A 27959-nucleotide genomic window follows, 5' to 3' on the forward strand; every position below is an offset into this window, starting at 1 on the left:
ACTTTCGACTATGCCCTACAACTTTTCTATTGAAACATTTTGCGTGACACCTACCGGTGAAAAATAAATTTTCCAAAACGGCACAAAATCGTTCAATTTTCTGAAATTTAGTAACCAAAGCCTTCCATACCTAACAAATAAACCCTGAAAATTTCAGAACCCTAGCATAAATACATTTTGAGAAAAATGGCCTGATCGAGCAAATTGAGACACCCTGTAGAACTGCTCGTTCATTTTCGCACGCGCAACCTGAATGAAAAAGTAGGCGTGGACTATCAACTTTAGCCTACAAATAAAACTAACATAAACACGTGACTATTTTATTCAGTGACTCGCGCACATGCGCGTACGGAGGGAAAGAAAAAGAGAGCGGCATTTATTGCGTTTCTGACTTTGACAATATATTTTAGCTCGTGCTGTCGATCATGAGATTACGTTTGCATGGTAATATTTTCAAAAGCACAGAGCTTCTAGCAACCTTCCATTTATGTTTGTATGTTCCGTAGGAAACAAGGTCCCGTTGAATTTTTTGCTATGAAAATGTTATACAGAGGCATCCTTTTGAGGGATTATGTTACATGTGTACCGAATAGTATCCTGGAGTTCCTGCTGAAAATTTCAATAGGCGCTTAAATAAATCATCCTCCCAGGAAATCGCCAAGAAGTAATATTTCCAAAACCCGGGCCCGAAAGGTATTGTTTATAAAGTGCTTGTGGAAATATTGGAAACTTTTCACCTGTAAACAGAACGTCGTGTTTTTGCCAAGCCTTAATATGTCAAAAAAGCTACCTGATTAAAAAGGAACGCCATGGGGAACGCTTGTTGCTGCCGTATAGGTTAAAAATTTCCATTATTTTAACAAGCACTATATAAACAGTGACTTGCAGGTCCTGACTCTCGAAAATATTACTTCTTGGCGATTTCTTGGGAGGATGATTTATTGAAGCGTTTATTGAGCTTACTGAACTTTTACAAATGAAGGTACAGGAATCAAACCCAATACTTATAGTTACAAGGTCACTGACGTACACCTTGATCAAGTGTTCAAGTACCTCGGTATCACTCTCACCATAAGCCTATAACCTCTAAGTTTGAGACGGGCGAAAAAGAAGAAATCAGGCGATATTATCGGCACCTGGTAGAGATAAATTGAAGCTTCTTCCTTCCCCCTTTCTCTCTCTACGCAATTATCTCTTACTAAAGCAGCTGGCATCATGCATTGCGAGACGCGTTACATTTCTCTTTTCCGCCACCGGGTGGATTTAGCGCTGTACTTTCGCCAGTCGTTTGCTTGAACCAACACTGCCTTTCGATTCAAACTTAGGGTTGATAGGCTTATGCTCTCACCCATGTAGCAAAGCACAGTCGGTTTGTAGCAAGTTAAGGGTATGATAGTCGGTTAAGAGTCATGTTAGCTTTCCCAACTGTTGACGACTCTAGCCCGACGTATAAAATATAAAAAAAAAATTGTATTAATGAGTCGGGCTTTCCGACACTCAACTTTGAAATAGTTCTATTTTACAGACTGTTTACCAGCACTAATTTTAGCGTTAATTAAATACCGACCTGAAGTTAAAAAATTAAAGATTTCGTTGCAAAATACTGAATTACGGCTAAGCAATACTCTAGTCAAACTATGGTCGCGCATACAGACTAAACACATTAATTCGTTCGTTCTCAAGGATAATATACTATACATACGCTAATATAATAATAATATTTAATAATAAACTTACGCTAATTGGTAATGCTATGCCGACACTACATTGAATGTTTAAAATGGGGTATTGATTTAGGTTTCATCAAAAGTCTGATAAGCGGATTATCGCATTTGGATTATTTTTAGGCTATCTATCCGACTGCAGGGCCGACAACAAAACGGCTTATTTAATAGTACTGTTGTCCGACATATCAATCGATAGTTGGGAAAAGTTATGTTTTAAAGGGAATATAACCTTAACGCATCAATGCTAACTAGCGCCAGAAATATCTAAAGCAATATAATGGAGCGGCCAATATTGGAAGTGTTGGTGTTCTACACCAAATACCTGCGGTTATTTTCCGAACTGAAAACATCATGCATACCGACTGCAGGACCGACTATAAAATCTTTGGAAATTTATTTGTTTATAAGTCAGGCAAGACGCAATTTATCAGTCGGCCAGCAGTAAGACTAAATATAACCAAGGAAACTGTAGTTAGTTTCCTTCATATAACATGGCCGACTGCTTTTATGGTAGGACATCCCGAATGGAAAAGTGGTGTTGGTTGACATAACACCTGACCGTGTCCCGATCTGTCCCCCCTACTGTTTTTTGCTATATGGGCACTAGCTCACTTCTCTAAGATGTACACATATCTTGAGGATTTTTTCCCAGGTTCCTCGAACTCTTGGCTTCCTTCGTCGGCACTTCATGTCGGGCCTATCTTGGAGTATTACTTGTTGGTCTGGTTCTCCACAAGTATCATGTCAGCATCACACGCGTACTTCGAAATGTCAAGGAATTCGCAAGTGTGTCACGTCGTCGTATCAAGCGCCTCATGACCGTAAACTTTATCATACACAAAGGCAATGGAATGCTCTCCCAGAGCAAACACAATCGCGTCATGGGCGCGATCCCCCACCGTAGTTCAAGAAGCGGTACTTCTTATGCCCTCCCTTTTATGAGGACCAAGCTACGGTGGAACTCTTCGTACCACCTTCTTTTCGAGACTGGAATTCGCTTCCGAATCACCTTAAAGGGATCCATCACTCACAACAGGGGGAGGCATAGGGGTAACATAAAATCCAGACTGTCTTGCAGTGTGCTTCAAAACCGGTTTTTTTGTGACCCCTATGCCTTCCCCTGTTGTGAGTGAGGGATCCCCTGAAGTGGGGTGGCGGAGTGGTTAGCACTTTCGCCTCGCAGCAAATTGGATCCGGATTCGATTACAGCTTGTGGTACTGGGTGAAAACTCGAAACCATTCCTTCGGCGTAGAGTTTGTAAGTTCTCTTCCCACTGGTTAAAGGGGGTTTCCCTTTTCCATAAAAACTTGTAGAGGTTAACGGTAATAGTTAATTTAGTGTAGGGAGCTGTTAGCTCGCGTGGCATGAAGGGCTTGCCACCACCCTCCTACGCATTGTTACAGTAGCCCCCCCCACTTGTCTAAGGTATTAGATGACTTGGGCTTAAGGTGGTGCCTTAGGTATTAGCCTAGCTGATAATTATTAAGTGCTCTAAGCTTGTTATCCACCACCATTCGCGTGATGGGCGGCTTTGCCTTGAACTTTTTTTTTATAAATTGTGAATCGTCATCTACAGCATTCAACAGCTAGTTGTGGTGGTCGTATCGTCTTTTAAATTAGTCGTTATTTGTATATTAGTCCTTGATAAACGTTGCACCGCCTTTTTCTGCTGCAAATCATGGGACTAAAATCTTAATTTCATCATGGAGCTCCATGATTTCATATTAGCTCACAGTAGTATTTCTACTACCAAATAATCTAAGTAGCGAACAATCAGCTTGGTATTTTGAAATAAGTGTTTGTAGTGCAACGAAAAATACCCACAATTTTATTTAAAAATCCTACTAAATTTTATTCAAGGCTAGTAGATCCTGTTTTATACTGGAATAAAATACTAAAAAGACGGAAATTACATGTATATTATGAAAAATCACTATAAATAACACTATTGTTGGATAGATTAAAACTAAATTATTTAATTTAACAACAGTTCAATATGGCAGTATGGTTATGTGAAAAACCTAATTTGTCAAATTAGACTGCCTTGAGTGTTTTATTATTTAATTCTGATTAGATGATTTGTTCAACATTTTTTCAGCCTTTCGAACTTCTTCATTGAGAGCTGTTCTTAATCTTTCATAAGACAAATCATTATTTTTCTCTTTATCTTCGACAATTTCGTCTTCTTCCCCACTGACATCTTCCCACTCGTCATTTCCATCTTTTTCTAAACTTCCTTCGCTCTTGGAAGAATCTTCAATTTCTACTTTACGATTTTGGCCACTGCATTGAATGATGATGTTTTCAACTGCCCCCAAGTTGATTCCTTTTTCATCAGTATCTAAATCCTCATTGCTTTGGACATCTTTAGTGTTACTTTCATCAATGACATCATCCCAAAATTCATCTTGCCCTGCACCATCACTGGGAACGTTCCATCCACTAGACTGATCATTAGAATCTTTAGCTTTTCCATCCTTTTCTGGAAAGCTTTGGATACTAGACGTATTTGGCACTCCCATTCCAGTACGCCAAGATGGAGCATCGCATCCTCTGCCCGAATCTCTGTCATTCCATTTTTTAAAACCACTGGATTTTGAAAAATGTTCAAAATTTCTTTTTGGTTCCCAGCCAGGGTAAAGTGGAGTTTTGCTGGAGTTGGAGCTGCGTTCGAAGCTCCCACTGGAATTTGACTGTTTATTTAACCTGCTATTAAAGTTTCTTGTATCTCCGTCAAATCTGTTGGGTTTGGCACTTTCATTTTCCCATTCGGCTTCCCGATTTCTGAACCTACCACTGTTCCCTTCATATTAACAGGAACATTGTATTAATTTTTTGTTATGTATGAAAAATTTTTAAAACTTCTAATAAAATGATAAAGTCATCTATTTCTATAATAAGTAAGGATGTGTGGATAACCGTTTACCAAGGCTTATTGGTCCGGTTTTCAGTTAGGTTAATCGAACCAAATTTTCGGATATCGTTTTGGGGGCTTATAAAGTATTCCATAATTTCGGTTATCGATTTATTACTCTTTAATTTTTTTTAAATTTAATTAATCAATTTCACAGTTTATTTACTCATTATTTGAATTTCTTAATAAAAGAATAAAAAGAAAATATAGAGTATCTGAGTTATTTTAACATCTGAAGCAGATTTTCAACTGAAAATAGGAGTGGGATAGGGGGGAGCCGAGAGGTAGAGAAGGAGCCCATCCAAAGTGACGTTAGAGGTTTTTAAAAACACGTTGGGTGGCCACTTTGGAAGAAAAAAAGCCGTCCGATTATAGGGAGATGCCGTGTGTTTGAGATAAGTTTTAGTTTCTCCTCTCTCAGCAGTTCCGCACAGACCGAAACTACCTTTTTATCAATCCATCTCCCTAAAACTTTTATATTAGGCTAATGCTTATTTCTTTGTTTGAAGAAACCTATTTTTTAGTCTTTCAGTTATGATGTCAGATGAAACCTCAGCTGATAATTAGGTTATTAGTTAATTGTTTAGTATTCTAATAAAAACCATTAATCAATTTGTATTTGAAAAAAAAAAAACGATTAATTGATTAGGAAATCAAAATTTCTAAAAATTTAAGCCGATAACGGATTTCCAAGTTTCCATAAAGCGATAACCGAACTATAATTTGAAACTTAACTGTTATTAGATATCCGAACCGGTACCAAAATACATTATCCACACATCCTTAAGAATAAGTTACTTGCAAAACCAAATATTATAGGAAAAGAGGTAAAACTAAGGTGCTGTCTTTACACCCTCCATAATTACGTTAAAAATGAATTATTTGCAGAGGGCACAATCTAGCTACAAAGTCATGCTAAATCTGCACACAAGTAGAACATGCCGAAATAGTAACCTATCCACCAACCTCTTCCTCTAGAAAATGTAATTCTAGCTTTAATACCACGCCCTCCTAAACACAACAAAACTTGTCCATTTTAAAGTGCCCAAATATAACCACCCCGTTATTGTTTAAATTATAGCTACCAGTTTGATCAGGCTCTTCATTCCACTGGGGAGATTTGTAAAATTCATTTGGTTTTCTGCTAGGCGTTGAATCATTCCTGAAAGAAAATAATCATACTGTATAACTTATATTTAATTAATTAATTTTAAAAAGTCCAAGAAAATTACATTTGAGAAAGTTTGTCATTATCCCACTCTCTCTTCCAGGTTCCTTCCGAGGTTTTTTGACGGGCAATTCTCTCTCTGTCGATTAGATCTCTTTCTTTTCGCCAATTTTCATAATCTCGCCTTTCCTTCCCTGTCATAATTAAAGCCATTTCCATTTTATTTTTGGGAGGACTCATGGGATGATCCTAAAGATAAAATTGTAGGAGTATATAATTGAAATTATACCTCAAAATTGAAATTTATACTTTTGCGTAGTTCCTTTGCTGTTTAATAGAGCCTTTTACATTCTGAAAGTTTTCCCCACCAAAATTATTTTTATGTCTAAAGCCAGATTCTTTTCGCTCTGGCTCTGACTGATTCAACAACTCATCATTATGTCTCAGAGGATCAGATAGGAAGTTAAAATTTGGATCAGGCGGCGGCGCATCTCCCTTTAAACATTATTATTTGAAATAACTGAAAATATGACTTTAATCGTAGATCATCGCAATATACATCACTAAGGCGCTGTTTCCTCTTTTCCTCTACTTCCTAAACAAATAATTAAAACTATAATTTGTTTTAACACTTATTAAAGAAAGATTTACCTTGCTATCTGTTCTTTTAACAAGCTGATGCCTGCTGCTTACACGATTTGGTAATCGTCTTTCTTTTGGAACTTCCTATATGATAAGAGCAAAATTTACTGTAAAATGCATTTAACGTAGAAAACATTTACTAATTTGAATGTTACTGGAGTTGGATTGTTCTTTTTCCTTTCAATCACAGCTTTACTATAGGCATCTGCATTCCGTTTGTCAGCTTCTATTTGCTTTGAAATTAAAAGAGTAATTTAACTGACAACTTTAATACAAATATAGGTAAAGGGGAAGAAGGTACCAAATGTCTTTTGAGAATTTCTTCACTTTTTTTCTTCATATCTTCCATTTTCTTTGTAATCATTTCATCTTTCTCCTCTTTTGTCATTGATCCAAATGCCTGAAATATAATTTGTTTGAATGTTAAATATTTTTGGTTGTAATATGAAATCACATTAAAATTAAACTCACATTGGCCATTATCAATTTATATTTCTGAAGAAGATATTTGAACACTACACTGATTGAACGACCTATGTAAATTTAGTAAATGTACTAAAGCAAGCAGATTTTCTTCCCCCTCCCCAGGAAACCGCAACAGGATTTCAGCACAGGCTTAATAATCAATAATAATAATTTTAAATTATATTTAAATCGATATTGAAACTTGGACAAAAAAATTCAATACGTACTAGGTTAATATATATTTTCATGAAAAAAATAAAATACCATATTTAATTTTCAAATACTGATCAAACTAACAGATTTTCAAGCCTCCTTCGAGGAGGTTTCGTTGATTTGCAAATGCGACAGAATCACAGAAATTCCAAATTGTGTTTTAACGCCACCTATTGTTGAACTTTAGTATTTAGTAATAAATTGCGGGAGTTTTGTTTGCAAATCGTTAGCGGCCGTTTATTTTTGCTTCTTTGTTTTGTAAATTAAATTAATTTAAAATATAGTATAATATATAAATAATTATGTTTGGAGCTAGAGCGTTAGAACTTGTAAAGGAGTATCACAGAACCCGAGATTCAAGTAATTTAAAACCTTTAAATGTAGGTAACAATTCCCCTTTCTTTGAAAGAAATAGAGAGTAGTGTTGACTAAAACCAATATACGATTTCAGGAAGATGGAATACGACAAGTTATTGAAGAAAGTAACATTTTATACGAAGAAAATCAGAGAGACGTGTAATATTATGGAAAATGATTTACCCTAAACAATTCTAACTAAAAATCTTTCAGAGGTCTCATAATGAGTGAAAGTGCAAACTATCATGCAGCAATTCAACTTCGTCACAAAATTATACTACACAATAAAAGATGTCTTCTAGCCTATCTGTATAATCGCATAGGTGATCTAAAGAATATGAGATGGGCTTTTGGGAGTATATTACCTCCAGATATAAAAGAATGCATGTCTGACCCAGAGTCTGTTTGGTTCAACAACTACAATAAATGTTTGGCAAAATATATGGCAACAATTGGCATGGATTTGATGCAAAATACCTGTCCACCCAAATCTCTTTGCATTCAAGTACAGTTAGGTTAAAATTGAAGAGGAAAACAAATGAAATATCTTTCCAATAATTGTCTAGGTTCGATGTTTAGTAGATTATGGTGATCTAACCCTAGATGATGGATCCACAGTAACTTTGAGTAAAAATACGACTGTAAGTTATGTGGACAATGTTTGAAAAGATTTGAAACTAATCTTCCAATTGTTTTAGCACCTTTTAAAGAGAGACCAATGTGAAAAACTAATTCGTTTAGGTATCTTGGAACATATAACATAGGCTGAATTTGGCTCAATGTACAGATTTGTTTATTCAAAATAAAAAGTTCAGTATTTGTGTATTGGTGTTTTTTGTTATGAAAAAATTTGACAAAATGCTTCACGTCATGCAGTTTATGTACAAAACTTCAGTTAATCGGAGATTGACACCATTTAAAAATAGGAAGTATAAGTACACACATTATTACAATATTTACATCAGTTTGTAAAAACTGGAAGACGCGAGAAAAATATAACTTTAAATAATTTGGCAGCTTTTTTTTTTTTAAAAATACAGAATTTTGGTACAATTTTTTAATTTAGAAGATTTCAGTTAAATATGAAGGCCAATAGGCTCCGTTTTAATGTATTAAGAGGTGCTGACCTATTAATAACATGTATCACAGTCAATTAAGCTATAACACATGTATTTGTTCCCAAATCTGGTGGAATGTTTGGTAGATTGAGCGAGAAATTTTCTCTACACATTAAAATGCACGCAGTTGTCGTAAGCATTATATATTTCTAAATTTAAATTAACCTGCATGAATAATGAACACGTAGAAATTCCCTCTCCTTTGGTCCTCCTCTAATTGTATACAATAAAATTATATTTAAATAATCTGTAGATACTGAGGATATGTTTAGGTGTTTAATTTAAAATATATGGCAGGGTTTGTATGCCTTTTTATAAGAGGTAAATTTGAAGAGTTTAAAATGTAATACAAATATTTTTTTAAAATAAATCTGTGGCCAGAAAATAAACCTTTTCTAACCACAAACAGTAGAGAGTTTAGAAATTAAAAAGCTTAAAAAACCATATATACTCTCATTTCAAATTACGTTAATAAAAAATAAATACTTTAGTCACTTTGCTGCTGCTTGCTACCATCTTGGGTTTTAGTAAATCGTTGCTCAATTAAATTGAAAAGCCTATCGGAGTACTGTTGAAGCAAGGCTATCGTATTGGGGTCCCCTTTCACCCCGGATGAGGGCAATATATCACTGACAGAGGGCCTTTTACTATTAACAAAGTTCTCACTGCTACCACTTGGGTACATGGGAGGAACGGCAGGTCGCAGTGTTTGTTGAGCTTGTAATACACCTTGAGCTAAAGCTGTTGTCATGTACGATTTTTCAGATGGCCTAAGCTCCGTACTTAATGTTACCTAATATAGAAAATATTGCTCGCTATTAGATCCAGAAAGTTTGCAGAGGTGCTTGGTCTAAAATAAAACTATTGAAAAGTTAAGTTTACCCTTTGAAATATTTGCATAGCGTAAGAAGTAACTCTCTTCAGTTCATCAGCAACAGAGTCACAAAGTTCTTGCGTTACTATTTAAGATATCAAAAGTTAAATCATATTCTTTAAGGTTTTTAAGGACATTTCAAATGTATATAATTACATTCTGCTTGAGAAGGGTTATCAGGAAGATCAATTCGTGGTCCAGAAAACGCTGATCCATTGCTTATTTCTTTGCTCCATAAATCGGGTAAAGGCATATTTCTGCTGAGGGTTTGAACTCTGAGGTCATTGGAAGTTGAATCGCGTCCAACTCCTCTCAAATCTTTCTCGCTCTTAGACCTAGAAGGATCATTTTTCCACTCCCTTCTTCCAACCATAAGAGTGTTTGGCCTTCGAGGATAGTGCGGTTGATTCAATGAATTGGGATCTGGACTTTTACTTTGAGAAAATGTGAAACTCTTGGATAAGGGTAAAGGTTTGTGGGGTTCCGTAGGCGATGTATCCGAGGAGCTATCATCAGAGTGAAGCCTTTGAATGTCTATGTTAGCAATGGAGTATCTATGAGATGGCGATTCAGAGTTTCGACCCAAATAATTCATTGTGGAGGAGGAAGCGGCCTTTGTTAACGGAGTAATAGCGGAAGACCGTCTAAATGCATAAAAACACTTATTTTAGACTTCATCTTGTTAGAAAGGTATAGACTGATATAATAACCTAGGTGATGCTGAAACTCTGCCTAATGTATGCACTGAAGGTACTTTTTGGGGAGTATGATTAGGGTCACCACGTAGGGAACCCATACTGATACTCCTAGGTAATGAGTTCCTGCCTGATGGTGAAGGAGCTACTACGGATACTGCGGGTTGGTGCCTTAGAGAAGACTTTTTTATGGGAGTTGTTACTGGAGTCGCTTGTTTCCAAAGTGGAGCAGAAACATTGGTGTCTAGATAAAACACATTTCATTAAAATCCCTTCTTTATTATTTTTATAAATTTAAAGACCAAAACCACTAACAATTACCTTGCGGAGCCGGTGATGGTTGTAATATTCTTCTAGGCCCCGAAAATGAGAGGTCACTCAAAGAGGAAGTTCTTCTGATGTCATTAGGTGTGGATTCCTTGCGAGTGTATGAGATATCCTTATCAGGCAGGCTGTGAAGGTCCCCTATGCTTTTACTGCTACTTAAACCACCCTTCCAGCCAAGCTAATAAATAAGAAAAAGAACGTAACTACCTACACTAAAAGGGAGAGGGAGGACTACCGAAACAAGAAAAAATTCAAACATTTTGCTCTCTTACTGTTTCCAGTTTTTTCTTAGCCTCATTCAAAGCTTTAGTAAGTTCTTCTCGCTTTTTTGAATGAGCTATATTAATCTTAAAAGGATATAGAGTTTGGTTATTTAATCCCTCTCTATTATAGAAATAATATTTCTTTACCTGAGACTTTTTTTCACTTCCACTGCTACCAGAATCGTGTCTACATGAAACAAGTCAATTACCATTGGGTACAAAAATGGTCAAGCAGTTATTATTTACCTAGCGAGAAATCCATGGCTGCTTTTAGCCAAGAACTTAGCAGAAATGGAAGCCCTAGAGTAATGCATACCATCCATTCCTCCTTTACCACCCATTTCCAGGCTCTCATAGTTACTCTTCATAAACTTCTCTCTTTGACCTAGTCTCTCAAGATTTTCTGTACTAACACTAAAGTTGCCCAAGAAAGACGGTTCACTCTCAACTGGAGTTGATGCATCTTCATCCTCACTATTTAACTCTCCAGAATCTGGCGTACTCAGAGATGAAAACTCCCTTAGCCTGTCAGGTCTGGATCTTCTCAACTTTTTCCTCGTTGCCCTCATTTCGTCTTCATTTGTAGCGCAAACTTTGTATGAAGACCCATCACCATGATCAGATTCATCATCAGAAGGTGGAAAGTATAAGGTATTTTCATTTTCAGAACATTCATCTTCAGCATCAACATCTTCGAGTTTCAAACTGCCGGCGCTACTGGAGTCAGTTGGGTGTCTAATACGTTTTATTTCGGGTGGAGATTTGGCTCTGTCAACGCCTTGCCTTAAGGTTGCTTTACTTGGGCTACCCTAAAAACAAAAATTTATGATAATTAATAAGGCACCCCTTTTATCAACAAAGGATAAACATTTACATGTTTTCCAGATTCTTTTGAGCTATCATCAGAAACATTAGCCTCTGACTTATTCTACATAGTAAAGAGAGGTGTTGTATGTTACTTAACTGGTTGATAACGGGTATGGTAATAAACACAACAGATTTACAGCAAAAAAAACAAGAGGAAACATTTCTGAGCGCACATTTCAATACATTCACAAAACAACTACCTGATACGATTGCAAAATGCTTTCTCTCACTTTTTGGAATTCTTTCAGTCCACCACTATCTTTCTGATCTAATAGTAATAATAGACAAAAAAATTTTAAACTGTAAAGCCATTAAAACTATTAGTTTACTTACTTTGGTTATTATTTGGGAACGGAATAACGGAATCTGTTTCTAAATAAGATTTCACAACGAGTCCTTGTCCTTCAATTCTTTGGGCCCACCTGCCTCTAGGTTGCACAGGGGCAGATGCTTTCTCAGATTTACTTTGACTAAGGTCTTCAAACATCTATTCAGATAAAAGATACGCCATCATATACTGACAAAGTAATTAAAAGCTTCGACGAACACCAACCTGTTTTTTAGCCCACAAAGGTAGCTGCCCAACACTGAATCGATAAGCTGGTCCATTAGTTTCTTCTCCTTCTGGGGATTTTGCATTGTTTTTATTACCCTTATCACTTTCAACAACTGCTTGCATAGGCTTTGTAACACCGACACTCCTAGTACAGACAGTTATCATTAAAAAACGTTTCTTCGGTCATTAGTAAATTTTCTACTACCTTCCACCATCTTGCCATATTGTAGGCAAAATGCTTTCTGGTTGAGAAAGTCTGTTTTCATTCATGTGATTGAATTCTGGAGGCAATTTCCAAACAAAGATACAACTACAAAAAAGGAGCGGCCATAAAGATCTAGTAAGCTATTGCAACTTATAAATTTAAAAAGCATCTTACCCATCACCCGAGACCGAAATTAGATGCTTTCCATTGTTAGTAAATTTCAGACCAGTCACAAGCTCAGAATGGCCAGACATCGAAGCCATACACTCCCCAGTTGAGTAATCATAAATATAAAGCGTTTTATCCGTGCAGCTTGTAGCAACTAAGCTACCATTCGTATCCAAAACAACCTAAAAACAATGCGGTAATTTTAGTACTATCGCCATTTAAATACAATCAGACATAAAATAAAGAAATTAAAACCTTGATCAAAGTGCCATCATCTCCTTGCGAACCCCTAAAAGATCTAACACTCTTTCCAGTCTGACAATTGTATATTCTAATATTTCTATCTTGACAAGCTGTTAATACGTGTTCTTGCTGAGGGTCAACTTCCATATCATACAGGGTAGTTTTACCCACCACATGGTGTTCTCGGAGCAAATTTAAATGAGGAGTCTACAGGGGTATTATCATTAGCCAAGTTTTGAGAATGAAAGTATTAAATTTAGCTTACAAATTGGGCTTTCCTAAAAATAATAGATTTATCAGCTCCGCAAGAGATCATTTGAAGTTTTGGTCCCTGCTGAACAAACCGAACGGCAGTAATGGAAGAGGAATGATCATCGAGGGTTTGTTGGAATGAATAGTCTTGATTCACGTTAAAAATATGGATAAGTCGATCGCGGCTAGCAGATGCCAAAAATTGTTTACCTGAAAAGAATTTTATATTGTTTTTATAAGAAACATTTCTTTCATATTTTCGCTAATTAAATTAGTCTCACTATTATTGTCTTTGGAATACTCCAGGCACAAAACTTCGGAATCATGAGCTTCAATTTTACACAACTCATCCATAAATTCCAAATCACAGATTCGAATATTTCCAGACCTATCACCGGCTGCTAAATGACGACCTTCTGGGCTTATTTTTAAACACCTAACACCATTTTTGCCATCGTAGGTTGTATCAACTTTATCATTGCTACCACTAGCATTGACATCTACATCACATAAATAGGACAGCTCGCTATCCATGTAGAGAATTTTTAAAGTTTCCTAATGAAAATCAAACGTGAGAAAATGACTCATCACAACAGAAATATACCAGCTAAACTTACAGTACTATAAATATTTCGATGATATGCTGTATTTTGACTCATATTAGGCTCCAAGTTCCAAACTCTGATCGTATCATCACTTGAACAAGTCAAGAACGTTCCTGGAGGAAGAACACTTTGAAGACCATCTGAAGGTGAAGGATAAGTCTGGAAATGACAAAAAAAAGTTAGGTAACTAATCGCTAAGCTAACTTAGTATAAATGTCATACCTCAACACCCCAAATGCAGGCACTGTGGTATAAAAAGGAATGAGATTTGCCAACTTTCTTGACGTCTTTAATATCCCAAGTGTACATACTATGATCGTTGTAAACACAGGTCACTTTTTTGGAAGTCTCATCAAACGTAACTGCGATAGTATCAGGGTATTTGGCTCCTTTTGGATGACTGCCAGCGTGGCTAAGATAATGTTTTTTAAAATAAATATAAACATATCATGAATAACGTTGTTCAATAAGAATAGCATACCTGCCAGTCAATCCCTTCGCAACATCAACACCCAAGTAATGAGGTCTTGGTAGAGTGCATATAAAATTAAGGTTAAAAGGACTAAAGCACCTGACCAGGCCATCGGCACAGCCGATAAAAATAAATTCTTGCCCAACACATAAGCTATTAGCACTAGTTGTCTGTTGAAAAATAATAACCATTAATTGTATTCAATCTAGAATAGTAATACTCTAAAAATAAAGAAAAAATATCTCACTCTAAGCTCCACCCACTTGTCCAGCAAGCGGCGACTGTTAAACTCGCAAAGCAGTCCCGATTTGGTGATAGCGTATGTGCTATCTGCCATGTTATTTTTCCCACAAGCGACATCACAGAAGTAATTGTTTCTTAGGTCCCCTAATATTGCAGATCGACCCATCAAAGGAACTGGTTCTAGTTTGTACTAAAAATAATAATTTCATCATACTCATGCATTTTTTTGTTTAATCTTTTGATTAGTTTGTCAAATATACCTTAGTGGTTCTAGAATACTCCAAATACCAGAACTTAACGTGTCTATTTCCCACAGTTACAAAGTAGTTTCCACCAGAAGCAAAAGAAACTGCTTTAACCTTATAAAATTTCATAACAGATGAAAAATTATAGATTTTAAATATGACATTTCATAATTCTTCTATCCATACCTTACAAGAGACCTTATTCGAAGCTACTTTAATGTTATTTTTCCAGTCCCACACATTTACAATCATATCATGTTGACTACCGATTGAAACAACGTATTTTAGATTTGGTGAAAAAGCCTGTGAATAATTCTTTTTAATATCAAATTTTTAATTTATTGTGGAAAATGTCCCTACCACGCAATTTATTCCAAATTTGTGGCCAGAAAACTCTCCTATTTGGACTTTTTCATGGGCATCCCAAACTCTGACATGAGGTTGATGGCCACACTATACAAGTATTTAAATTTATTGTATTACGTTAACCTTTGAAATATTCCGTGGTTATTTTTATTACCTCTCCAGTAGCTAAATATTTCCCATCAAAGGAAAAAGCTAGAGAGGTGATTGTCTTTCGAGAAGAACTAATGATATGATTCTGTTTGTTTTTTCGAACATTATAGAGCACAAGAACGCACCTAAAAATAGTAATTTGTTTATTATTAATGTATTTTAAATGCCACTTATATTTTTAAATATGCAAGAAAAAAAGGCATTTATTATTTTAAAGCATTAATACGCATAAAAAAACTACCCACTCCATGTGGAACAGTAAGAATTAAAATAAGAATAATTATAATTATTCACGTAAAAACTATGTAGCTCTGTAATGCCTTTTCCCCCTTCATTAGTAAATAAATTTTGCGTTTTGAAGGGTGATAGAACACATCCTTGACACATACCCCGCAGGATATGCCACCACGCTTGTACTGGGATCACAGTCAAAAGAAGCATTACTGGAAACTGTCAAGCCAAGCACCTTCTCCAATCTCACCTGGAACAAAAGCAAATTACCACCCAAGATGTTAAAAAAAAAATTACAAAAGAAAGAAAAATATATAAGAAACAAGTCTACTATTAACTTTTGGGAATTTATTGAGTAACTAAATCTTAGGTCTGGTGCCAAACTAAGACATTACTTATTAATGTAACCAAAAGTTTATAGAAACAAAATTTGAATTACAAATAAACAGGATGTAGTTTTCCATATAAATTACCATCGGATTCAACGATATAATTTTTTGGGCCTATCAGGGTGCCTAACGACTCAATAAATGAACCACCATGATTGGGTTATTGCTGTTGGAACACTTCTAAAGGCGTAGGTCTATTTTTGACCTATCACATCCCAATTATGAGAAAGGAAAAGAAAGCGTTTCCTCCGACCTATATCGAGTTACTAAGTGTCAAAATGGCCAATTATAAGCCTGGGTTCGCTTAAAGAATGAAAAAGGAGTGTGCCTTAAAACAAAAACGTCCTTATTTCGACCTCGCTTCCGAGAAAGCGTTTTCTTTCTATTTTTTCAGCACTTTCTCAAAAGAAAGTATTATTGATGCCTACGTGAGTCCGCTCAATTTCAACAAATTTAAGTAGGGCTAACTTTATTATACGCTTCGAGAGAGAACCACGTGACGCGGTAGTAGTTGGATAAATAATGGGGAAACTCCTTTTAGGGAGAGCGCGCAGTCGGCTTCCATTCTGTTTTCATCATCGCGCAATTACGCAAGGGGTGCGTAGCCGCCCCTTTAAGATGACAGTCAAACCACTCCTCCTCTATTCGATAATATCAGATTAAGAGTGACAGCGATCAAAATAACAGTTGGATGGCGAGGAAGGACATTCTTTTAAAGCCCCAAATTATTGTCACAACAAAAAAAAATAATAAAAGCCTTTAAACTGTTTTAGATACCCCGTATCATATACTAATTCCGTAATATGATCTTATCCGTTTTATACTGGTAGAGCACGTGAAAATGGGTTAAGGTCAAACTCGAGGGAGGGAAAATACCAACTATTTTAATATTCAAGATGCCTATCCATTGGCGTGTATTATTTTCTCATAACCCAACATGACACAGTTTTAGCTATTCTTCTTCCAAATATCGCGGGCTACAACAACATTTCACTTCCCGTTTAGTATCATCTCGCGGAAGAATAGAATAGAAAACTAGTTGATCCAGTTTTCGTAAGCGAAGCCAAGAAGTATAAAGGACTGTTAAATAAAGGCCTTTCGAGAGGGGACTAGTATTTAAAGAAGAGCGAAGCCCTATCTAGCTAGAGCCAAGAACCAAAACCTTGAGCACTTCAAAAATGAAATTCCCAATGTTTTGAAACGGTGTAACGCTTTTTTTAGAATCGATTTTTCACGATTTTCACCTAAACAAAGAGATAAGCGAATTTTTCGTTTTAAATTTTTAGGCGTCAACAATCGATCATCCGTGGAGAACGATATTGGTTGCGCTTTTAGAAAGTTTTGTCATTTTTACATTTACAGGGTTCGTACAAAATTTCCACAGTTAAATTCCCTGGCATTTTCAAGTTTTCTCTGACCAAATTGCCAAATTTTCCCTGACCATTTTTGTAGAATAAATGAATGGTTTAAGGAAAAAATCTTGAAAAATATTTTCTTTTAAAAATTTATCTGCCTGATTTTTTTGGGGTCATTTTAAAATTCCCTTACTTTCTGGGACCATTTTCAAATTACTTGACTTTTCCCTGACATTTTTGAAACATTTTAAAATTTCCTGACCTTTTGGAAACTTTTAAAATTCCCTGACTTTTTGGAAACATTTTCAAATTACCCGACTTTTCCCTGACATTTTGGAAACCTTTTAAAATTCCCTGACTTTTCCAGGTCGTGTACGAACCCTGATTTATCTGAAAACCTTCGGGGGGAAAGAACGCCGAATAATGGTTGCACTAATCAAATTTCAAAAAGCAAATTTGCAAATTTCTAATCGTATCGATACAATTAAACGGTACGCCTCGGGTTTACGGTCATAAGACATTTAACTGCATATCGTGGACAAGAATTAAATGCTGACACCAACGAATTTACCATTATAATGGTATAAACGTACGCCTTAAAAGCCAAATTATGAAATTATTACAAAAAAAAAGTTTTGACAGACGAAATATCAAAATTCATAAGGCACTAAGGTAATTTGCCTCTAACGCACCTAACGCGAAGTTACAATAAATACGTGAATGGAGTAAAGTCCGCAACTCCATTTAAATTAAAGGACCTATAATAAACAAACGTTAAAAAAACATCCTAATTTTTTTCCGAGTACGTGGAAACGAATTCAAGTTACTATATAGAGGCACCCACATAGGGGTTTTAATTAAATTCTGAGAGAGAGGTTACTACACCCTATTTTGACCTCTATACCGGAAATACGGCGGGGTTCAACTTTCAAATTATCAGCTGTTCCTATTCGTTAATATAGCGACCTTTACATTACGGAAATACGGGGAAAATATTAAATTTTTAAAAGAATTAAAATTTATTTTCCTGCCTTATTCTTGGTCACGGTTAGCGACACCATCCCGAGACGTTCCACCATCGCGTCGAGAAAATCAAATTTGCATTTTAAATTCCGGCAACGCCGTGGAGTTTATTCGCGCGGTAATTTGAATACCGGTACGCCGAGATACAAAATAGAAACCGCGACCCTGAGAAGTCTACATTTTGGAGGAGGGCTAGGGCGCTAAAATGGTTTGAATTTAAAGAACTTATGTCATAGCCAACCCACGTTGATGAACTCAGCTCTCGCAAATATATTTCTACGTACGTTGTCCATCACGTACGCGAAATAGGTACCGGTAACGTAAGCGTGTTTCTCCTTTACGCATCAATTATTTGGCGTAATTCCAGAATATTTGAAGGCAAATTAGCACCCTAATTAATATAAAGCATTGTTCTCGAGAGAGATTGAAAGGGAAAATGGATTTCGCAGGGTTGCCATATTTTTACATTTTTAAATTCCCCAACTTTTTCAGGGTTTCCACGACCAATTTACTAATTAAAGTCAACATTTTACGATTCAAAATGAGTTATATTATCTATAAAACGTCTTAGAAATAGAATATAAATAATAAACTACAATAAAACCCGAAGATATTAGAATTCGGCGCCTTTTTATTACTAGTGCTTATAATTGCCCGACTTTTCGAGAGCTCGTTTTTAAATTCCCCGACTTTTTCAGGTTTTCCAGGTACCGCGGCAACCCTGTTTTGGGGATCATTAACATCAAATTCCGCCAATCGCACAGGCTTTTCGAAATTAAAGAGAAATAAGTCATCTGTACGAAAAAAAGTTGAAACAAAACTATATCTTAAGTCACCTAGAACAAACAGGCTTAACGAAACAACCACACCTTCGACCGCGTTACCAATTACCATAATAGAAAGGCAACGTCCCATCCGTAAAAAAGGACAGTCAAAAAATGTCGCCGGCTATTCCCCCCCCCCGATTTTTTCCCAATGCCAAGTTGGCATGAAAACAAGTCGGTGTGGCTTCCACTCACCTCCGAAAAATAAGAGGACGTTAATACCGGTAGATTCGAGTTGTCCACGTCGGAACCATCCATGGCGATTAATCCCAAATTATACGTGGAACAAATGGCACGACACGAGATAACTAATTATTTTCACGCGCGCATTCCAAGTGGCCGTTGTTATTCCTTCGGAGAATGGGCGCGACACGCGGGGCAGAAGAAAACCAGCGGAATCTCAGGTAAGCGGCCGAAAGAGACGCGACAATTCAACCGAACCGAAGCGTGTTCTCGAAGCCGACTGGCGCGCCGATGCCGACGAGCTCCTCCGCGATAAAAAAGCAAGAACCGGGGCTGCGGGGAAGTTTGACGCGGCGGCGGAGGGGGATGCTGAGATGATGATGCTCGCTCAAAAAACGCGCGGCGGCTAGAGGGGGGAGGAGAAGGGGGCGCACAGGGTGAAGCCCGCCGCGGAAAGAGAGAGGGGTGAAAACCTTCACCCCTGCTGACAAACAGGTTGCGGAGGTTGCCGACTTCCCCGCGAAAATATATTAACAAGATCGCCAGGGCGTTACATTTTTCCACAGACTTTATATTAAGACAATTTCGGCTGCTAAGGAAGATGAGTAAACGCGAACGTCTACTTCTTTTACCGACATATACGTTCGCGCTTACCCAATTTCTTCCATTTGCTGAAACTGTCTTAATATAAAGTCTGTGGAAAAAAGGGTACAATTTCGATTACAGGCGCGCAAATTCATATTATTCTTGGGCCAATAAAAAAAAAATTAAAAATGGCAAAAATGGGTCCGCTTTAGAAAATTTACGACCGCGCCCGATGGAATTCCCACTCGCTGTCTGTCAGAGCGTACGTTATAGCTCGGTACGGGGAGGCAGTCCCCCAGAGGCGTACCTATACTTTTGACACACCTGTCGCGCGTCTCCCGTTTCTGAATTATTAACGGTAGAAGTCGGATGGAGAGAGACAAATATATTCATCGACGGAGGAAACGGTGGGCCCAGCGAGAATATATTTCAACAGGGGCCACGCCGATTTCGGCGCGTTCTTATTGCGGGCTTTCGTTATTTCGCGAAGATAAGCGTTACGTAATGTCAATTCCCTGACTATAGGGTTGCCACAGTTTTTTCACAATCAAATTCCCCGACTTTTCCAGGTTTTCCCTGACCATCTCCGGAGATTTACCCTGACGCATTTTGTGCCAAGATTTTGTATTTTTTTCACCTTTATTTTAGAAAAAGTTTCCTATTTGCAACCAAAATCAAATTCCCTGACTTTTCCAGGAATTCCAGGTTTTCCAGGTACCGTGGCAACCCTGGACTATTCCCTGACCACTTTAAAGAAAAATTGTTTCAGAAGTTAATAAATTTAAATGGGACTTATATTACAGTAAAAAGGTTATTGCAATGTGGAAAAAATTAGCCAAACTTTCAAGGAAATAAATGATAATCATAGAATTTGTAATATATCTAGAGTAAAATTACCTTCAACAAAGTGTCCAAATAAAATTGAATTCCTTGATTATTTTATAAATTCTTAAAATTCCCTTCAAAAAGTGTCCAGATAAAATTGAATCCCCTGAATTTTTATAAATTCGTAAAATTCCCTGACTTTTTAGGCCCATTTTAATTTTTTTTAAAATTTTAACGGAGGAAACACATGGATGTAAAAATTGTTTTATTTCAATTTTTAAGACATTAAAAATTAATAAAAACTAACCCATTCATAGGTTTAATTTTTAATGTCTTAAAAATTGAAATAAAACAATTTTTACATCCATGTGTTTCCTCCGTTAAAATTTTTTTAAATTATTATTTTCCATGGACTCTAATAAATCTTTCAACATTTATCATTTTAAATTCCCTGACGTGTACCCAGTCCATAAAGACGGCCATCTTACCACTTAACGCGATACCGTAGAAGGAAGCTATTCATAAAACGCGATCCGATATATTTAGGACACTGTCACGGCGAAAAATAATAATTAAAAATACTTCCAAATCTGCCTCCTTATTGGATTAATGAAGCTAAAAAACACGTGTAGTCAACAAGGTAATGTTTTCCGACAACGCCCATTACGCGGTTGTTTCGGGTACTACAATAGGGCCAGACAGAAAGAAAAAATGCTCCCTCGGGAAATCATAAAATCAATAGAGGAACAAAGTTGCCAAAATTTCTCGTCCCAGAAAAAAAAACTAAAAAAAAATTCTATTACACTGAAAAAAGAATTCTTTTTAGCATAAAAATCGCATTTTTTCCTCGCTAAATATCATGATTAAAAATTGCAGCTGCGAGTTTCTAAAAAGTTCTAAACAAAGGCAATTCATTCTTGGACACTCTTCTAGTCCGGCGCACATGTTCATTTATAGGGTTGTCGTTACTTGTACAGACACCCTTCTATTTTTATGGCGGATCTAAACGAGTAGTCGCGTACGGATTAGTAACGTAGCCCGTCCAATCTCGGTGACTATTCGGTGTCAGGGTTGACAAAAAATCGGATTTGTTTCGGAAAAAAATCCGATTTATACGATAATTATCCGATGTTTTGTTAACTATCCGATTTTTTTGATAACTATCCGATTTTTTTGATAACTATCCGATTTTTTTGATAACTATCCGATTTTTTTGATAACTATCCGATTTTTTTGATAACTATCCGATTTTTTTGATAACTATCCGATTTTTTTGATAACTATCCGATTTTTTTGATAACTATCCGATTTTTTTGATAACTATCCGATTTTTTTGATAACTATCCGATTTTTTTGATAACTATCCGATTTTTTTGATAACTATCCGATTTTTTTTGATAACTATCCGATTTTTTTGATAACTATCCGATTTTTTTGATAACTATCCGATTTTTTTGATAACTATCCGATTTTTTTGATAACTATCCGATTTTTTTGATAACTATCCGATTTTTTTGATAACTATCCGATTTTTTTGATAACTATCCGATTTTTTTGATAACTATCCGATTTTTTTGATAACTCCGATGTTTCGATAACTATCCGATGTTTCGATAACTATCCGATGTTTCGATAACTATCCGATGTTTCGATAACTATCCGATGTTTCGATAACTATCCGATGTTTCGATAACTATCCGATGTTTCGATAACTATCCGATGTTTCGATGACTATCCGATGTTTCGATGACTATCCGATTTATTGATAACTATCCGATTTATTGATAACTATCCGATTTTTTTATGTTATCCGATTTATTGATATTATCCGATTTATTGATAACTATCCGATATTTATAATTATCCGATTTTTTTATAATTATCCGATTTTTAAAAAAAAATAACAAATCGGCGCCTTTTTAACCGCATTTATGTAAGATTTGAGTCGTCAAATTTCTATGTGCAGTAAAACGATACTTTTGTTTCTCTCTATTAATAAAAATGACACTTTGAACTCTTATCTATCCTTCACTCTGAAATGAGACAAATTACATAGAAAACAACTAAAATTTGATAAAATTCCATTTGGATAGTTGTAAATATAAATACTGCTGTACATACTGCTTACAGTCGTAAGTATTGCTTTGAAATGAAACTCGTACTGAAAAATCCAGCTCAACATTTGTCGCCGAGGGGCAGGTCACTTCCATTTTGGGTGCGTCTTAATCATAGTAAAATGATTAACTCAGGGTAATCACGATTTAATAACTCTAACAACGATTTAATTATTAATCATTTTAATCACAATTTAAACATTTTAATCATATTTAATCATTTTAATCACAATTTAATCAATATAATCGGTCGAATCGAGATTTTATCGAGCGCGGTAAATACGAAATAATAATTCTAATCAAATATTAAATTATTCTAATCAGCAGGTTCTAATCACGCACATTTATAATCATTCCAATCACCAATATAATCATTCTGATTCTCGTTCTAATCGCGATTTAATCATTTCAATCAGGATTTAATCATGATTAAATCAGATTTAAACATTATATTAATTGATTAAACATGATTTAATCAAAATAATCACGATTAAATCGGATTTAATCTTTCGAGGGGTGCGTCGTTAATCAAGGAAGTGACCTGCCCCTCAAATGTCGCCAACTTCATTTAATTTTAATTTTTTTTTAATTTGATAATTATCGAGCAACCCGGTTCGGCGTACGGACGGACAGGGAGCAAAGGACTTATAAGTCGCTTTCGAAAGCGCGATCCATTAGAGGGTCTCGAAAACGGAAACGAATCTGTCGTGAGCGGCGCACGCAACGCGATACAATCAGCAATCAAGCGCCGAAGCGTAGCCCGGGGTATCGGACCCGTCGGAACGAACAGGCCTAATTTATTTCGTATTAGTCAAAAGAGAACCGTGTCTATTTGTATGGGACCATTCGCATCCGTTAGTTAGCCAAAGTGAAAATCTTCTATATCATAATATCATTTAACAATATTCCAGGTCAATACAAATGGACATCAATGACCATTACCCGGTGTTTGAAAGTGCCATCAAGTCATTTAAAAAAATTCATTTATTCAATGTATTTATGAAAATGTAGGGACGTAGGTTCTCTTAGAATGTCAATTCAGAGCAAACTCAATTAAATTTAATTTTAAATTGATAATTAACATGAATTTAAATTTTATTTTACATTACCTCTGAACATATTAATTTAGTTTTACATTACCACTGAGCATGTCAATTCAGTGCAAACTCAATTAAATTTAATTTTTAAATTGATAATTAATATTAATTTAAATTTTATTTTACATTACCTCTGAACGTATTAATTTACATTTTATTTTACCGCTGAACATTTCAATTCAGTGCAAACTCAATTAAATTTAATTTTAAATTGATAATTAATATTAATTTAATTTTACTGCTGAACAATTTCAAGAAAAATGGGCCTAAATCCTTAAAAAAAATCAATAAGTGATCCGATTAAAATGAAATAAATCGAATTTTTAGATTTCTTTAAAAAATCAAAAATTTAAATATCTGATCGGGCGAAAAAAGCCAATAGATACCTTAGTTATATATTAATATATGAAACTTGGTATTACACAATGTTTTAAGGCTTTAATGATTTGTTGTAACACAATGTTTTATAATTCGTAAAAAATCCCAATTTTTTTTAACCATTTTGACACTGAAATATTTTGGTATGAATTAACTTAATGAAAGTTAAAATGTTCTTTCGAAAAACGTCAAAAATGGCAAACACGAAGAGATCTAAGTCGATTAACTTGGTATTGTAACTGACAAGGGGAGTACCCGAGGTGTTAATTGCCGATTTTGTTGAAAGTCGGGCGTTATGTAGACCTATGCGAGATATGAAATTTCCCAAAAGGAGACGTTGCACTACCCATTCGATTTGCCATGGCAACCGAAAATGTTTTTGACCATTTAAAACCCAAAAAATATCCATTTAAAAAAGCAAGGGATTTTCTCGGTTTCACCGTGAAAATTTTTATTTTTTTTTAATTACGAAATGGGTAAATAGGCGCTTAAATAAAACATCTTCCCAGAAATTGCCAAGAAGTAATATTTCCGACAGCCAGGACTCATAAGTTACTATTTATATAGTGCTTGTTGAAATATTAGAAAGCTGGAAACTTTCTAGAACGTAACATGCCAAAAAAGTTACCTGGTTAAAAGGAAACACTTGTTGCATACCGTACTGCAAAAGTAATATGTTTAGTTCTAAATGAATGAGTTTTCATCTTTTTCCAATAGTGGGGTGGCAGAGTGGTTAGCACTTTCGCCTCGCAGCTAGAGGAGCGGGTTCGATCCCAGCTTGTGGCACTGGGTGAAAACTCGGAACAACTCCTTCTGCGTTGAGTTTGCAAGTTCTCTCCCCACTGGTTTAAGGGGTTTTCCCCCGAGTTCTTCGGTTTCCCCTTCCATAAAAACTTGTTGAGGTTAACGGTAATAGTGAGTATAGGGAGCTGTTGGCTCGATCGCGTGGCATGCAGGGCTTGCCACCACCCTCCTACGCATTGTAACCCGGCCACCTGAATTAAGGCTTCAAACGTCGCTTGACGACTTAGGCCTAAGGTGGTGCCTTGGGTATTAGCCTAGCTGATTATTATTATTATTATAATTTTATACGAAATGAATTAACTCGGCCTACATGAGAAGCTTTAAAAATGCCCGGTAATATAAAAATATTCCGTATAATTTTAATTATTTACACCATAAGAGGATGATAATAATAATAATATTATCTTTTTATAGTTAGTTTTAGTAACATTATACATTTCACCTTAAAATATATTATCGAAAATTAAAATTAGTATAGTATGTTCGTTATACACGTGAGCCGACGCATTTCTTATCTGACACAAAATTCTCATGACGGCAAAAACGCGTCTCCAATTGGCTTAAATATGACTTTTTGGCTAGCCATTCTAACCGTTTAACCGACCGACCGGAAATAGTTCCTTCCCAGATGAATTTGGAGATTGGAGTAAAAACCGAGTATCTTTTATTGAAGCGTCCATTGTAACAATTTTTGGGGTAAAATTGTAACACGTTTTGGGGTAAAATTGTAACACGTTTTGGGGTAAAATTGTAACAAGTTTTGGGGTAAAATTCTAACAAGTTTTGGGGTAAAATTCTACCACGTTTTGGGGTAAAATTGCAACACGTTTTGGGGTAAAATTGCAACACGTTTTGGGGTAAAATTGCAACACGTTTTGGGGTAAAATTGCAACACGTTTTGGGGTAAAATTGCAACACGTTTTGGGGTAAAATTGCAACACGTTTTGGGGTAAAATTGCAACAAGTTTTGGGGTAAAATTGTAACACGTTTTGGGGTAAAATTGTAACACGTTTTGGGGTAAAATTGTAACACGTTTTGGGGTAAAATTGTAACACGTTTTGGGGTAAAATTGTAACACGTTTTGGGGTAAAATTGTAACACGTTTTGGGGTAAAATTGTAACACGTTTTGGGGTAAAATTGTAACAAGTTTTGGGGTAAAATTCTAACAAGTTTTGGGGTAAAATTCTAACAAGTTTTGGGGTAAAATTCTAACACGTTTTGGGGTAAAATTCTAACACGTTTTGGGGTAAAATTCTAACACGTTTTGGGGTAAAATTCTAACACGTTTTGGGGTAAAATTCTAACACGTTTTGGGGTAAAATTCTAACACGTTTTGGGGTAAAATTCTAAAACGTTTTGGGGTAAAATTCTAACACGTTTTGGGGTAAAATTGCAACAAGTGTTTGGGTAAAATTGCAACAAGTTTTGGGGTAAAATTGTAACACGTTTTGGGGTAAAATTGTAACACGTTTTGGGGTAAAATTGTAACACGTTTTGGGGTAAAATTCTAACAAGTTTTGGGGTAAAATTCTAACAAGTTTTGGGGTAAAATTCTAACAAGTTTTGGGGTAAAATTCTAACACGTTTTGGGGTAAAATTCTAACACGTTTTGGGGTAAAATTCTAACACGTTTTGGGGTAAAATTCTAACACGTTTTGGGGTAAAATTCTAACACGTTTTGGGGTAAAATTCTAACACGTTTTGGGGTAAAATTCTAACACGTTTTGGGGTAAAATTCTAACACGTTTTGGGGTAAAATTCTAACACGTTTTGGGGTAAAATAAGGAAATGTTGATTTTTTTGTTTAGAGTGGTCAAAAAAAATTTCGGTTGCCTTGCAAATCGAATGGGTATAGTGCAACGTCTCGTTTTGGGAAATTTCATATCTGAAATAGGTCTACATTACGCCCGACTTTCAGCAAAATCGGCAATAAACACCTCGGGTACTCCCCCTTGTGAGTCAACCAACAATTTCCAGGAATTTGCATACCGTTTCTATGAAATAATATAATTCCTTCTATTACTACGTTATTCATAATATAACCTTTACCATAACTCGAATTATGTGGCCAAAAAATATCATAAACCCTATTTAGATTTGCGTTCGTAGCTAACCGAGAATGACACGGAGCCATTACTAAAGCAAAAAATAATCCCCTCCCACAAATGTACAACGATCAAGGCGTTGTAAAAGTCATCGAGGTTATTCATTGCAGGCCTACTTAATTCTAAGCGATCAGTCGACAACCGTGCAGAATCTAACCCTTTAGCCAAGGACGAGACTTTAGTTCGCTAGAAAGCGGGAGAAAGGTAAAGTGCGCGTCACGCGCGGCAAAAATGTTCCTTTCCGCATTAAGCGCCTAATAGCCGATGAGACACTTCAATAGATGTTTCTATAAAATCAAATTAATAAAAAGTAAAAAAATAGAATACGTTGCTCTTACGTCACAAAACATATTCTTCGCGCGCGCGCCAGGGTTGTTTGATTTAAATCAAGTTGATTTAAATCAGCGATTTAAATCGCGATTTTAATCAAATGATTTTTTTTAAAAAATCGTTGATTTAAATCTGTTTCTATAAAAGATTGTTTAAAAGGTATTAAATTTCCATAAATGAGAGATTTACTATTGAATTATTATATTTTAGACCAATTTTGTCATAATATTACACTATTACCTATCACTATCACGATCCCTTCCTCACCTCATTTTTGGTTCTTTGAAAATAATGGACTCTCCCAGGCTGAGAAATAAGAAATTGTTTTAAACTGGACCTGTGGCCAGTAGAGCCTAGGTAGTTTAATTAAAAAAACTGGCCACTTACCATTTTTAACCTTCAAAATCAGGCTTTCATCATTTATGGTCAAATTATCTACTCTTGAGTCTTGACAATATGTGCTAGGGCATAGGCTTAGTGGGTTAGTTATTATGGGTATTTCAAAATTTTGGAGTGTTAAATAAAGAACTATAAATCTTAAAGGGAAAAACTTTGAATTAATTAAGTGGTCACCAGGG

General features: G+C 35.8%; 3 protein-coding genes across 11 annotated transcripts in view; 1 reads left to right on the forward strand and 2 right to left on the reverse strand.

Annotated features, from left to right (window-relative positions):
• Positions 1-3595: 3595 nt before the first annotated feature.
• LOC149935491 (uncharacterized) lies at positions 3596-7285 on the reverse strand. Of its 2 annotated transcripts, XM_090152877.1 has the most exons (11): positions 7145-7285; positions 6924-7067; positions 6754-6852; positions 6608-6685; positions 6462-6536; positions 6370-6405; positions 6120-6305; positions 5875-6059; positions 5728-5804; positions 5609-5653; positions 3596-4531 (listed from the first exon to the last, which is right to left on the reverse strand). In XM_090152877.1, the coding sequence occupies exons 2-11, from the start codon at positions 6930-6932 to the stop codon at positions 3789-3791; spliced, it is 1533 nt and encodes a 510-aa protein (XP_090009003.1). In that variant the 5' UTR covers positions 6933-7067; positions 7145-7285; the 3' UTR covers positions 3596-3788. The 2 variants fall into 2 exon arrangements, with proteins under 2 accessions (XP_090009003.1, XP_090009004.1); XM_090152878.1 differs by lacking the exon at positions 5609-5653 and having other exon boundaries at positions 7145-7284.
• A 50-nt stretch (positions 7286-7335) lies between these two features.
• Positions 7336-8310, forward strand: LOC149935492 (DNA replication complex GINS protein PSF1-like). The gene is made up of 5 exons (XM_090152879.1): positions 7336-7510; positions 7582-7646; positions 7701-7992; positions 8054-8128; positions 8186-8310. Exons 1-5 carry the CDS (start codon positions 7433-7435, stop codon positions 8249-8251), a joined length of 576 nt encoding a protein of 191 aa, XP_090009005.1. The 5' UTR covers positions 7336-7432; the 3' UTR covers positions 8252-8310.
• The window catches only part of Wdr62 (WD repeat domain 62), a 47580-nt gene continuing 27889 nt past the window's right edge, over positions 8269-27959 (reverse strand). For 2 of the 8 annotated variants that reach the window (XM_090152868.1, XM_090152875.1), the window contains 26 exons: positions 15526-15617; positions 15141-15261; positions 14981-15073; positions 14807-14923; positions 14636-14734; positions 14380-14565; positions 14142-14302; positions 13883-14072; positions 13673-13819; positions 13337-13610; positions 13069-13265; positions 12816-13010; positions 12567-12742; positions 12393-12497; positions 12185-12332; positions 11965-12118; positions 11832-11899; positions 11639-11692; positions 11011-11573; positions 10912-10951; positions 10759-10848; positions 10490-10679; positions 10190-10418; positions 9636-10123; positions 9488-9564; positions 8269-9398 (listed from right to left, as the gene is read on the reverse strand). In XM_090152868.1, the coding sequence (XP_090008994.1) occupies positions 9093-9398; positions 9488-9564; positions 9636-10123; positions 10190-10418; positions 10490-10679; positions 10759-10848; positions 10912-10951; positions 11011-11573; positions 11639-11692; positions 11832-11899; positions 11965-12118; positions 12185-12332; positions 12393-12497; positions 12567-12742; positions 12816-13010; positions 13069-13265; positions 13337-13610; positions 13673-13819; positions 13883-14072; positions 14142-14302; positions 14380-14565; positions 14636-14734; positions 14807-14923; positions 14981-15073; positions 15141-15261; positions 15526-15617 (4560 nt within the window). In that variant the 3' untranslated portion in view covers positions 8269-9092. Of the gene's footprint in view, positions 9399-9487; positions 9565-9635; positions 10124-10189; positions 10419-10489; positions 10680-10758; positions 10849-10911; positions 10952-11010; positions 11574-11638; positions 11693-11831; positions 11900-11964; positions 12119-12184; positions 12333-12392; positions 12498-12566; positions 12743-12815; positions 13011-13068; positions 13266-13336; positions 13611-13672; positions 13820-13882; positions 14073-14141; positions 14303-14379; positions 14566-14635; positions 14735-14806; positions 14924-14980; positions 15074-15140; positions 15262-15525; positions 15618-19153; positions 19432-27959 lie in introns of those variants that run through there. The other 6 variants (XM_090152870.1, XM_090152873.1, XM_090152871.1 and 3 more) reach the window with 6 other exon arrangements.

This window comes from Leiobunum rupestre, chromosome 7, assembly GCF_980474605.1.
Source record: "Leiobunum rupestre chromosome 7, qqLeiRupe1.1.hap1, whole genome shotgun sequence".
NCBI lineage: Eukaryota > Metazoa > Arthropoda > Arachnida > Opiliones > Sclerosomatidae > Leiobunum > Leiobunum rupestre.